The 13,800-nt window shown below is 39.4% G+C and overlaps 1 protein-coding gene across 2 annotated transcripts in view; it reads left to right on the forward strand.

The window, feature by feature from the left end:
• SCAPER (S-phase cyclin A associated protein in the ER) overlaps nucleotides 1–13,800 on the forward strand; it is a 135,062-nt gene that overhangs the window by 106,618 nt on the left and 14,644 nt on the right. For both annotated transcript variants that reach the window (XM_008641953.2, XM_008641954.2), the window contains exons 27-28: nucleotides 5,429–5,666; nucleotides 8,693–8,842. In XM_008641953.2, coding sequence (XP_008640175.1) covers nucleotides 5,429–5,666; nucleotides 8,693–8,842 — 388 coding nt within the window. The remainder of the gene's footprint in view (nucleotides 1–5,428; nucleotides 5,667–8,692; nucleotides 8,843–13,800) is intronic.

Below are 13,800 nucleotides of genomic sequence, written 5' to 3' on the forward strand. Positions count from 1 at the left end.
AATCTCCATGTCAGGTCCTTCATCAGCATAGCAAAGGTTTTGTTTATGTTCCTATCTTTTCCTGTATTGCCCAGTGTTCATCAAGTCTAGATCCCTTTTTTCCTGTTTCTCTGGAAGTAAAATTGCTGTCCTAGAGGTTTAGTTAGTGCTCTGTGGAGGGCTAGAGTTAATGCCTTGTTTCACTTTTGCCCATGAGTATGAATGAATAAATTCATGCTAACACAGAGTTAATGCAAAGAGCAGGAGGAAACCAAGGGCAGTACTGCAGTGTAAGGGTCAGTCACTAAGGCAGAATGTTCTCCCCAGGAGCAGTAGAGTGGAGAGCAATAACAGATACAGGGAGGATAGTGCATTGTGCATAAGGGCAATATTGCAAATAATAGTCTCTCAAATCATGTGGGTTCTTGGGATACCAGGTGTTTAAAAATTTTGCTGTTTTCTCAATTTAGGAAATCCCTTCAAGCTTCCTTGTTATCCCAGGAAAATACAGTGTCAGAGCAGTGCAGTAACTAAGTTGTTGCTGTTACATGTTATCTCAAACCAGTGGTGGAATATATATAAATGTGTGTCAGCAGCTGATGAAGTTGTGGGTTACAAGCTGCAGTGGATGAAAGCTGCAGATGCAGGGTCTGATCCAGGGAACAGAGCCTGTCGTGTCACAGATCCACAAGGAAGTGGGCTGGTCTGTTCTCAGTTTTATTACAGTAATTAAGATAATGTCTGTTTTGGCTGCTGGATGGTGAATCAGCTGCAAGTCTGTCTGAACCTTGGTTGTGCTTCTCACCACTTCCAAGGGACAGCAGCTCCAGCAAGTACTGTAAACTAACTCCAACGTGTGTCTGAAATTACTGAAAGGTTTCACTTCATCGCTTCTGTGCAGCACTGCAGTCCCTGGCTTGACAGTGTGAATTGTAGCAAGGTCTGACAGGTGCTAAATTCTTCTTTGCTCTTCTTTTATTATTATTTTGCCACTTTATTTTGACATCTCTTTCTAAATAAAGTAATTTAGAAGCAAAAAGTACTGATGATAGTTTTTAAATCCTAATAATAAAAAACCCCAACAGATTATATTCTAAGCCTCTTGGAAACTCATGTTTCTATTTCACTCCATGTTTTTAATCAGGAGTATATATTTCAAATATACAAACATTATAATGTATACCCTTAGAGAGGCTTGTCGGCTTGTTAGCTCAGCCTGGTTTTAAAACAATATATTTTCAGATATAAACAGTTTGCTCATATTGAAGCTTGGAGAAATTGTAGTTTTATACTGTTCTGCAGAGTATGCTGTTTCTTATCAAGCTGTATTGAAGTCCTGTTTTTAATAAATAGTGGTGTATTTTAAGCAATGAAGTACCACTGTTTAGTATCTTTCTTTCCTGTGATGGTTAGATCACATTTTTAAATTCTTAAACCCTTTTACCCTTTTTGTAAGTCATAGACCACATACCAACTCCTGAGACCCCATGATGGCCAAGCTGAAAATCACAGTGGCAACCCATAATGAAAATTCTGTGCATTTCATTAAACCTTTTTCTGGCTTTTTAAAGATCCTGCAGGTTGTTTGACTGTAATGTAAATATTTGTCTGTTTTTCTGTGTTTATATTTAACACATAATTACAGAGACTGGTAAATTTTGAAAGCCTGTTTATTTTCCCAGCTATATCAGCCAGTGTCAAAAATCCAGGGAGTCTTGCTTCCCTTCAGGGATTAATTGAAGGGGTTTCATCCATGGTGACTATTTTACTTTTGCAGCTGTTGCAGACTTAGACTTTCTTTAAATAGTGAATTATGTGGACATGCAGCTATAGGAATCTCATCTCTTAACTTCAGTTATGTAAAGTCTGGATTTCTGCTGTGACATTGTCATCTTAAATTATGAAGGTTTTTAAGGGTTTTTGCTTCAGTCTGTTCCAACAGCACTGAATTTTCATTTGGCTTACTTTTTGAAGTGAACTAAAAATCTGCTAACTGTATAAAATCCAGTGTTGTGCAGACTTGACAAAAATCACTCAGAGCAGTAGATGCAGAGGTTCATGCTTTATTTTCCATCATCTCATACAGACTTTTTTCTGTTTTAAAGCCCACAGCAAGTATAAATAACTTCTTTTACCTTCTTACTGTAAACATTTAGGCTTAAAGTGATGTAACCAATACTTCAACTCAACAGGAGCCAGTGGCCTGTTCATATACATATTAACTGTAGTACAGGCAACATCCAAAATAAATTATTTCTGGAAGTTCCTTCAATCCATCAAATCTAGAAGACAGATTTTTAATTTCTATTTAACAGTTTTGTTCTGTAGTACAACTTCAAAATTTTTTGTTTTTTCTGTGAAAAAACTAATGCTTTCATTTAGAGTTGTTTTACAATTGACTTTTTAATGTACATTTTGATTAATTTTCTGCTCCAGAGCAGCACAAAATGGTAAAAGGATTTCATCCAGCAATGTAAGCTTTCTCATATGGAATTGTTTAAAAATAATGATGGAGTGAGAGTTGAAAGCAATCTAACTTTAACCTTTGGTAAAATTGGTCAATCTTCTCATTGCACAGAGCCAGAAGAAATTCTGTGAGTATCATATGCAGTAATTAATTTGGGGTTATCATTTGACTGTGAGTGTACTTTTCTGTTCTGTACTGCTGAAAAAGCTAAGACTGAAATTAGGAAATACTAGTTGGCAAGAGGAGCTGTGCTTTCATGTGATCCTGTGGCAATAAACGTTCTAGTTAGTCAAGTGTAACTAAGTGATGGTTAGCGCATTTTGGCTACTGCATCCTGCAAAATAAATCCTTGGACATCAGAAGGCATTTTGAAGTGAGGAGTACTGGCGTGTCCAGAGACACACAAAGCAGAGCTGTGCACATGGTGGTCCCAGAGCTGTCAGCTCTCCCTCGTCTCGCAGCCATCCAGTTCGTGCCTCCCTTGCAGCCAGGTTGATGTGCCAACAGGACTTGGAACTTTGCAGCAGGGATCTGCTTAAAGGCACAGCTGGCAAGGCCAGGTGATGGCTCAGGAAGTGTCTCTGCTCACTCTGTTCACACACACTCACTTAAAGACCACAGAGCTTCAAAATGAAGATTTGGGACATGGATTCCAGGCAGAGGGAGAGGAAAGCCATGCCATAAATTGTGCAGTGTAGCCCCACCCAAACACACTTAAAACTCTAGTATTTTTTCAGTTTTTTTATTCTTTACGGAGTAAATCTTAGGGTCTTAAGGAAAACAGACACAACTATGTTGTTTTTGTTCTTACTGTGTTTTACTAAAGATCTGATTCTTCTCTCAGAGACTTGTGGCCTACTTATGCAGTCTGGAGTGTTTTTCGTACAGCACAGGTATTCCTGAGGTAGGACTGGGACGTTGATCCTGGAGGTAGCAGCAGAGGGTACAGTACTGAATAGCTTTTTCAGTAGCATTGAATATTCAGAGACTTTAAATAGAAGTAACTCAGAAATGATACCCATAAATGCTAATTTCAGATGAGATCACTCCTTACATGATCTGAGCAACTGCTTTGTAAAGATGTGAGGGGACAGTGGTGGAAACAGATGGGTGCCAGTTGAGCAAGTTGTTTTCAGCCCAAATACTGTCCTGCCATATTCACCTGAGCTCAGGGCTCCTCTGGGACTTGGGGGATGCCGGTTCATTATCCTGCTCTGCTTGTTTCTCTCCCTTTGGTCCAAGGAAGCAGTGAAGCTGTTAACAAATAAATTCTCATGGACAGACATTGGTTCGGGTGAGGTGGTGGTTTCTTACCTGCTTTATTTGCTTCACTAGGAAAAGTGAAAATGACAGAACAAGGCAATGATTGCCAAAACTTGGTAGTTGCTGAGCTCGTGGTTTGGTTTCTCCGTTGAAGACATCTGTCTGTAATCGTAAAAAGCAGGATTTGTCAGCCTGCCTAGGATCTGTGTTGGAAATGTCACTGGAGCCAGTGTTTGTAACAGAGGGATGCAGGGTGCTCCTGATACAGATACAGAAGTGATTATTGAGGGCTGTTCTAGTCAAGGGAAAGCTCCTTACTGGTTCTGCTCAACAGGAGTATTCTGAGCCCTCTGAGTTTTTGCTGTCTTAAACTGAGGTCTTCTGATTTACAGATTATTTTAGAAAATGGTTCTGGCTGTCACTCCCATTTCCTTTGCTTTAAATGGTTACAAAAGGGAAAAATACCCTCATTTAAATTGTCTTTTTATAACGTTTGCTCATATAATCTGTCATATTTTCCTTTAATTATAAAAAGGAATAATATATACACTCAATCTTTGTAGTCTCTTTTGATATTGATACTTCCTTTTTTTTTTTTAAAGATGGAAACATAGTGGATGAGGTAAAAACCAGACCTTGATGTAGCTTATTTTCATTGTTACTGTTCGCTGTATTTTATTATTTTAGTGTTTCCTTTGATTACCAGTATTGACCAAATGTGTTTCCAAAATGAAATTCAGGTAATTTATGTGATGGGTTTGAATTAGAACTCAGAGAATATAAAACTTGCTGTATTATTTTGGGGCTTGACTTTGTACTTGCCTACCCTCCACACGTTATTTAGCCTCCAGGGTGGTGATATTCTGAGTCTTCCTTAGTAGTTGTCCTGCATCATCTTCTGGATTGTTAATAATGTGAAAAAACATGAGTAGTACAAATCTTGGAGGGATTATGTTAAGTGCTTTTGAAAGTCTGGATGTGAGAATGGAAAGGGCAGTCCTGAGTTATTTGCCTGTCTGTGCTGATATCCTAGATAACCAAAAACGTTCTCCATTATTTTATGTGCGTACCTAAAAGATGGCAAAGAAACCCAATTTCTGTGTGCAAGAGCTGTGCTGGTTTTGTACTGATTTGTGCTTTTCTGCCCTACTGCAGTGTCCCATAACAGCATCTGACTGAAGTAAGAAGTAGTGTGTTTTCCTACTGCTGCACCACTTCATTCTTAAATTCCTGCAGAACCATTTGATTAAGGTCATCTGTTCCCAGTAACTTATTTCACTACTTAGGTAGGCAGTTTGTTCCAGTGCCTGCAGCCCATCACTGCGGCAGGAGAGGCTCCAGGGAGTTCTCCCACTGCTGCTGGCTGCTATTGCAAACAGGAAAGGTTGAGAGCAGGCTACTGACCTGAGGGCATGGAGCCCCTACATGCTTCCAAAGTGCCCCCAGACTTCATGCTGGTATCAAGAGCTCGGGCACCAAGATATGAAGCAAGATCTTGAACAATACAGCTGCACTGCAGTTAAAGAGAGCATTAGACGGTGCCCTAATTACTGAAATTCTGGAAATGCTGTGGTTTCCTGGCACATTAGGCATCAGGTTTTCCCTTGTTCTCAGTTCACTGTTTCTCTGACATTTGGCTCTCTGGACGCGCTGCCTCCCAGGCGAGCGTTCCCGCCGAGCGCTGCTCCCCTCTCAGCCGGCTCAATGTTTCTTTGGCAGATCCTGGAACATATTTGACAATGCACGTCAGGACCCCACAGGACTAACAGCAGCTCTTCAGGCCACGGATCTGGTTGGAGTCCTGCACATGCTGTACTGTGTTCTTTTCCATGGCACCATCTCAGATCCAAACACAGCCAGTCCTAAAGACAGCTATGCCGCCAACACAGTCCAGGTTGCCATTCAGAGTTTACGTTTCTTCAATAGTTTTGCTGTTCTTGACCTGCCTGCCTTCCAGGTAACAGATGTTTTAAAACTTTTTGTAGTGGGAAAATGTTAATTATTGATTATATCTTTGGACTGAGTTTTGTCTTTAAGATCTTAGTTATTGAAGGAATTTTCAATTTCAATTAAATGTTAGGTTTCGTGCATAAAATTTGTAACTGTTGTTATATCTACCATATAGCTGTGGCTGATGAATTTAACCAAAAAGTGAAAATTTAGAATACATTACATGCTGAATCCAATCCATTATGTCTTCTAACTTCTTTTTTACTCTTCTGTCATAATGCTTTTTATGTTTAATAAGCCCGAAAAGTGTAAAAAGAAAAATCTTAGTCAAAAGCACAAAAGAACTTTTCTTAAGTGAAAGGATTTGCTTGTATCATAACCACATTTTACATTTTCCAGTGCTTTCAGGGGCCGCTTGCGTTAAGATTGTGCAGCTGAAACTGATACCATTTTTTTTACCAAATAAAATTTTGTTGACCAAAAATTGGAAATGCAAGTTTTCATAATTTCTATTAAAGAAAAAAATCCAAAATACTGCATTTTAAGTCCTGAGAAGGACTGCTTACCTTTGTCTGTGAACAGAGTTCAAGTGTAAATGAATCATTTTTGCCACACGAATACTGGTATATTTCTCAGGTAAGTTGGTAAAGTTGTATTGTTAATATAAAACACCTGCCAGAAAGCATTGCTTTGGAAACATGTTTAGTAGCATCAGTCTTACACAATTCAACAGAACAAGTTTCTTTTTCATTTAATGTGTAATTTGTATATGTTGTACTACACTCTTCATCTGAAATGCATTAAACTCAGCGAGAGCTTTTCACAAGTGAAGAATTTAGTGTGGCTCCTTCAGTTCATGTTTCTTGCCTTGGATTTTCAGTGCATTTGGTACTAATCTGTAACAACAGCAGCGAATTCTGTGTACAGCAGTGTTCATCTGTATGGCTGCAGCTGCAGGACCCAGTCCAGCCTGGGTCTCTTTACAGGGACAGAAGCAGGATATTTATTGGAGTTTCATTGCACACACTACTGACTCCCCATTTTTTTCTGTAAGTCAAAGTGGTTCCCTCCTACACGTCATTCAGCACCTCTTGGTTTGAGACTTGGTTTAATAGGTTGTTGTAGGTATAACAGGTGTATGCCAGAGTCAGGCTTGAACTGGGACAGGTACAGCTTGCAGGGGAGCTATAGCAAATCACACTGGCTGGAGGGCTGCTCCCTGATATCCCAAAAAAACACTGTTATCCTTAAAACACCATCTTCTGCTTACCCTGTCTGTATTTATCCCTCTGCCAACACTATTATATCTCAGCATTTATAATAAACAGTCAGCATTAACTTCCAAATCCCATGGTCTGTGTTAGTTTGTTCTACCTAAAATGGTGCAAGTTAGTAATTATTGCATGAAGGGTGGCCAAAACCCCACCAGTGTGAATTACTTCCCTCAGTTCATCAACATTGGGCTCTGCTCAGGAGGTATCCACTCAGCTGTTTGCTGAATTGTAGGCATCGTGTTGTTTGTGATGGACAGGCACCCTGGGGTAGCCTCAGCAACTCTCCCTTTCAGTGCATTAATGTGATTTGTTTCTGTAATGTTAAAAATAACATACACCTGAGGCAGTTTGCTGGACATTCTGACCCTGTGGGCCATAGCAGGCTGGCAGACAGCAAAAGGAAAAGCCTCATTTATGTACTGTGTGATCATTATCTCTAAGGAATAGTTTTATCACAAATTAGTAGGACTATAGAGTAGGGGGTTCTGATTAACAGAAGAGGTCTGGTATTCTCGAGTTTGTATTAGCACAGATGGCTCATGGGTATATATTTCATTTAATTTGACAGTCTAAACAATTGAAAGATGGTAGTGAGGAACAGCACAGGGTCCTGAGCTGATACTAATTCTGGCTAAAAAGGAAGCATAGTTTCCTTGAAAAATTAGTTTAACTTTTATACACAAACTCAGGTGCCCTTTGACCTGTTGTTATCAGGGAAGGTTAAACCCAGAGTGCTGGGTCACAGCATGCATGGACAACACTAATTAAATAAGGATGGACCTGAGAACATGGCATTTACATGACATAAAGCAGTAAATGGTGGCTGTATTGGGCATTAAATTTTGAAAATATACTGCCTTACCAGAATGCTTGAAGTTCAAGATCGAAAGTATCCGCAGCTGAGCCTGGTTTCATTGTCAAGGATTCTACTTTGGCTGGGTATATTTGGAGTTCAGTAAGACTAAACTATGCCACAGCCTGGGATTTATGTGTATGTACTTACCACAGGCTACAAGGTAGAAAATGAAGAAAACTCTGAAATGAAAGAGATTTTCTCGGGCTTGCATTGCTGTTTCATTAGAGTTAGGAGACTGTCATGTTCATTCCTTGTGCTTTCGTTTTCCCCTTTGACCCTGTGTCGCTCTGTCTGCTTGACATGTTTATTAAATAGAGGCTGTAGGCTGCACAGATAAAATCTAATTCTGAATCCCCACGTTACAGCAATTTGCCTACTTTTAAAAAACATCCCAAGAAGCTTTGCAGCTGAGTGTTCTCTCCTTTTGGATGTTTCTAACTTTTTTTAATGTTTGAAAAGCCATTATTTGTTATTAATCATTGTATTCTGTTCAGAGCATGAGTTATTAATGAGAAATGCATTTTGCTCTGTTGCAGAAATGAAGATGGTTTGGTTTCTTTTGCTTATTTCTAAGAAATATTATTAAGTTTTCCTGGATCATGTAATGTATGCCAAATGAAATGGTCAACCTAATGCTATACTGAATGTCAAATAAGCAGAATCCAGTTTTTCCTGTGTTCCTTGAAAATTTGAATTTATTCTTGCTTCTTTGGCTTTTAATGTTATATTCCAGTTGTGTACTATAGGTGGCTGAAAAAAGAGATTCTGGACTTTCACAACAAAGAACATAGCCTGTACTTTGCAAAAATAACCCAGAAGGGTGCAGTTGATGTGTATGTAATTCACACAAGTTCTAGAACGTACTGCTAGAGTGTAATTTCTGTTTCTTGGCCTTTTTTTCAGTCGATTGTGGGAGCTGAAGGACTGTCCCTGGCCTTCAGGCACATTATCAGCTCCCTGCTGTGGTACTGCTCCCAGCATACCTGTGAAGGATTGCTACACGAAGTCATTATTTGTGTGGGCTACTTCACTGTAAACAACACAGATAACCAGGTAAGGCAAATGGAAAATGGGATCAGAAGTTATCAAGGGCACATTTAGTCATGGATCCCTCCAGAAAACTAATCCCCTCAGCACTGGTTTTGAAGCACTTGGAATTCCTGTGAGCACAAACGGATGTGTTTGCAAAAGAGAAACCGAAGTTGTGTCTTAAGACAAAGACATTAATTTTGTGTGACCTTAAGCAAACTCCCTGTTCTTACGCTGCCATTGCATTGATTTTAACTGGCCTTGCTCCCTGCCAAGGTATACTTAGCAACTGATATTTTTAATTCTAAGTTAGCTTCGTGTCAGCTTGATCAGATGGTTGTGGTACCCAAGTTAAACTTTTTTAAAGCCAATTAAACTACTCTCCCATGAAGACTTGTCCTTGGATGCCAGTGTAGCTATCTCCCTGCTTGCCGAGTGCTCGTTTAAGTTTAAGCCATTCTTCTCCATGAATCTTTTTAGTAATAAACCAAATGCCCTGTCCAACAAACAGTGAACATTCCCCTTTAGCTTCCTTGATTGTTGTCCACTTTTACCACTGGACTTTGTGATCTCTCTTACTGGCTTATAAAATAACACAGACACAAAACTCAAAAAATATTTCAAATATATTAATCTTAAAAATCTCCCAGTTTCCTCAGCTTATATGTAACATCTCAGGGTGTATTGGGTTGGGCAGGGCAGGGGTTGGCACTGGCTCTTCAAATATGTGAACCTAACTCTGAATGTGTAGGTACTGCATTACGGTGCCCACAGGTTGGATATGATTCAGTTGAATGCTGCATTTTGTGAAGGTACTCACTGTGTTCTCTCTCTGTACTTGTACCACCTGGTTCCCTGTTTTGCTCAACTTTTGGGAGAGGGCTTCAGGCTAGGAGCTCAGTGCCCTCAGTTCAGCTAACGAGCAGGAGGAGGAAGTGTTACACTTTGTCAGCAAAGGTTTGAGAAAAGCTGCTTAATAACATTCTGACAGATATTGACTGTAATTGAAGCATTGTAATATCTTAAAGCTGACAATGCTGTCACAAGAATTATATAGTTATATAGTGATGTTTCTGTGGCATTGGCTACAGCTGGAGGGAGGATCCTGCAGCCTCCCTACCCTGTGTGACCAAATCCCAGTCAGGATCTGGAGCTGCCTGTTGGCAGCACATCAGTATGGTCATTTTTAAACCCTGTGTGATGGTGCTGCCATTTTGAGTCCCATTGCTGCCCAACAAGTCGTGCTGGCTCCCAGAAGTGCCAGCAAACCATGTTGTCTGCTCTCTGCAGTTTAAAAATTTCTGTTCTGGCATACAAGTACAAACATACAAAGAGATGTGATTCATTGCATGGAGGACTTGGCACTGCAGTCGTGCCAGGAATAGTGCAGAAGAGGGATTTCCTTCAGCAGTGCCAGCCTGCAGTGCTGTCGGTGCTGGTGCCCAGGAGCAAGGTCCGGCCGTGGTGAGCAGACACCAGGCCATGGCAGTGGCTTTGGGGCTCCACGGGCCCCCAAGATACTGAGGGGGGAGCCTTTGTCTGGGGGCTGTGATTCCCAGATGAGTGTTTGGCAAGGTCCTGGAGTCTTCAGCATGTGCTCGTGGGGCTGAAGGTGGCTTCTGCAGCTTTCAGGGTCAGGTTTAGGACTTCAATCAGACAGCCACAGTATGTCAGTCCTTTTTGTAACCTAAGGCTCTCTTCTAGGGTGGTTTGCTGTGGAGGTACTGTCTCAGATGTCATGATGTGCTTAACTTTTTATGTAATTTCTAACATTCCTCATTAATATGTTTTTAACCAAGGAAGAGGCATTTTGGTTTGGCTTTTTTGTTTAAAAAAGCATTTTGAAAAACTAAAGCCTTCCTCACTCAAGTACTTGAAAAATACAGGGAAGGTTTTTTTGTGGAAGGAAGTAATTTTTCTTTCACTACCAGGCAAAGCAGTACGACTTGCTTACGGCCATTATTTTAAGGTGCTCTTTGTGTTGTGACTTCCACTAAAGACAGGCTGCCTTTCATGAAGAGGGAAGTGCTTTCTATTCATTCAGTTATGGCTTAATTTTTTATTATGTTAAGAGGTTCCAATTTTTTCTTTCGTTGTTGATCATCTGGGGAGTCCTACTAAAAATAAAAAATTGGTCTCACAGTGAAAGTTTTCAAATAGTAGGCTTGAAGTCCTGGCAAGTACAGTGTAATAAAAATAGATACACTAGACTTGAGCTATGAAAACAGATTTCCATAAAGCCAGATAGCTCTATTTAGTATTTGAACCAAGTTCAGCTTAGTCAATAACTGATGTATTTCAAGGCAGATTCAGGTCTTTCTTGCAGTCAAATGTACATTTGTTTGGAAATGTTTGCAGTTTAAAGTTTTGCTTTCTAAATTCGTATTTCTTATTACAAACCACGATATGTTTTCATTCCTTTCAATACTCAAAACAAAAAAGGACAAACAGTTGTTTGGAGTTTTCTGTGTCCTCTTTGTGGTTTTTTTGTCTAACCTCATCAACAGATAAATATCCAAAGCAGCATACTGGAGTAAGGAAAAAAGGCATTAATTATTTAAAAAAACAAGAAAAACTCCCCAAAAAACCAGTTCCCCAGTTTGGAGAATAGATAGATTTCTAAAATGGAAGTTTTACAGCCTGTCAACCTCAACATTGACCTGTAGTAGTAGTACTGTGATTTAAGTAAGTGAACTACTACCACTATGCAGTGAAAATCATAAGAGGGCAATTTCCTAAATATTTCACATTCATAGAACAAAGTCTTCCAAGAGCATCATATGCCAGTCATTTAATATAATACAGATTTGACTTCATTTATTACACTGTCTGTAAAAGTTTTTATATTTAGTTGAGTAGCAAATTAAAAAGGAAAAAGGAAAGTGCTTTTCTCTTGTATAGCTCGGAGATTCAGGTTTCCCTGCAGCTTCCAGGAGCCCTGAACCAGAGGGGCCCTCGCCATGGGTCCCACACGCAGAGGCACTGCCTGGGCTCCCACTTGGTGTTTCCACCACGCCTGGCTCTTGGTCCAGGCCCAAGTGATTCTGTCAAGGAGCAGTGAGGACAATGGATTCCTAAGGAGCACATTCCTGAGTGTTTTGATAGTGTTTGCTCTGTTTATTTTAAAAAGACTGTGATTTTGCTGACTCTGCCCACATATAATATATTAGTAATATTCCTTTCCTTCGTTCCTATTTTTTTTTAACATTCACAAAGCTTTTCCAAGGCAGCTGCTGTCACTGAAGAAATAAATCAGTTATGAAAGTGAAAATTTCAAAAAGCAAGGAGTGTTTCTTTAATATTTGAAATGCTCCAACGCCAGCAGTGAGGCCTGAGCTGCCCTGTCTGTTTTGTATCGGCACGTGAACTTGTGTTTACTACAGAGCCAGACAGCCCCTGGTTCACAGACCAGCTCAGCTTTATTAGGCATCTGCTCCTCAGGAAGTATGAGCGAGGAAAAGGGATTCTCTTTTTCTGGCCACCATTTAATCTACTGCCATACAAAAACAGGTCCCATGATACCAAGAATAGACATGTGAAGCTAAACCGTGTAATAAAAATAATGTCCGATCTTTCAATAGCCAACCCTACTGTATCAGACTGTAGAATTACAGTTTCTAATTAAAATGTTCATGTTAATTAAAAGTATCCTTCTATTTCATTACATTTTTATTCCCTTTCATTGTTTGATTTAATTAGTATAATGAATATAATTAGCATGTGCTGTCAACTCACCTTATTTGCATATTATATTGGATAATTGAATGTGGTCCTGTAATTAAATTAACAGGAGTGACAGATGATTTGGTTTCTTTCACGTTGCTGTATTGGGAATAGAAATCTTTCCATATTCATTGCAGTTAGGGAGTATTTTTCATCTGAAAAGTCCTCACAAATCAGATCCTCAGACTCAGGATCTTGCTGACAGGCTCCAGAAGTAGTTTCATTGTTCATTTGCATTGCTATGCCTTTATTTAAATAAAAACAGCTTTTGTTCTCCCAGTCTTTGGTACACACTGTATGTAGAGTGCTCTAGAAGAATCCCACTAACTTTAAGGATTTGTAAGATACAAACTGTATATTTCTAGAAGGTACCATTGCTAGATTGCAAAACAAAATCGCTGCTGAAAGAGTTAGGAGAAAGTGTGTGCAGCTTTTCAGAACTTTGTTATAAAATTAGGGCTTCTAGATAGAAGTTAAAAGTTCTCTCAGAAGTTCTTTAAAAATTTCTATACACACTATGTGTCCTTGAAGGAACAATTTCATTCGCAAAAGTCTTCCAGCTGTGTAAGTCTAACTTAATTCTCTGTCCAAACCTTCTATCCCCAGACATTCGTATCCATAACAAGGTATGTTATTATAAATTCAAAATAATTGAAATATTAATATCTAATAATCCATGTGTTGAAAATAGAAGCACATGGAATTAGATTTAATAGTATCAGTCACCTACTAGAAATTTCTCCTTGCTATATAGGTGTGGAAAATTTCTTGCAAAACATGTTTCAGGCATCCCAGCTAGCTCCAGGTAAAAGAGTAAGGAGCAGTAAGATAACAGGGTATTTTGGGAGGGAATTTCTCCCATGTTAAATATGTAAAATGTCACACAGCAGTATCACAGGTACAAATATAATGTGTAAAGAATTCGAAATATTGTATGGTAGGCACAGATCTGAAAGGATCTTAAAATTTCGGACTCAGTCACAGCACCCAAAGCATGGTAGTTACTCCCCCAGAAAGGCTTCATCTCAAGATTATTTTCCCTTTTTTGTTAAATGATTGGCTTACAGTACTTTTTTTTTAAGCATTTCTTTCATGTAGTAGGTCTTACTTGTGTCGTAAAGTAGCGGGACACTTTATCCCACAGTGTATATCACAGACATGTATCTGTATATGACACATCCTAGCTGTGGTGCTGCTGGCCTGCAAGGGACACTTACAAAGTGATTTTAGACTGAAAGTGACCTTCTGTAGGGAGATGA

Source organism: Corvus brachyrhynchos, unplaced genomic scaffold, assembly GCF_000691975.1.
Source record: "Corvus brachyrhynchos isolate BGI_N302 unplaced genomic scaffold, ASM69197v1 scaffold309, whole genome shotgun sequence".
Classification (NCBI taxonomy): Eukaryota; Metazoa; Chordata; class Aves; order Passeriformes; family Corvidae; genus Corvus; species Corvus brachyrhynchos.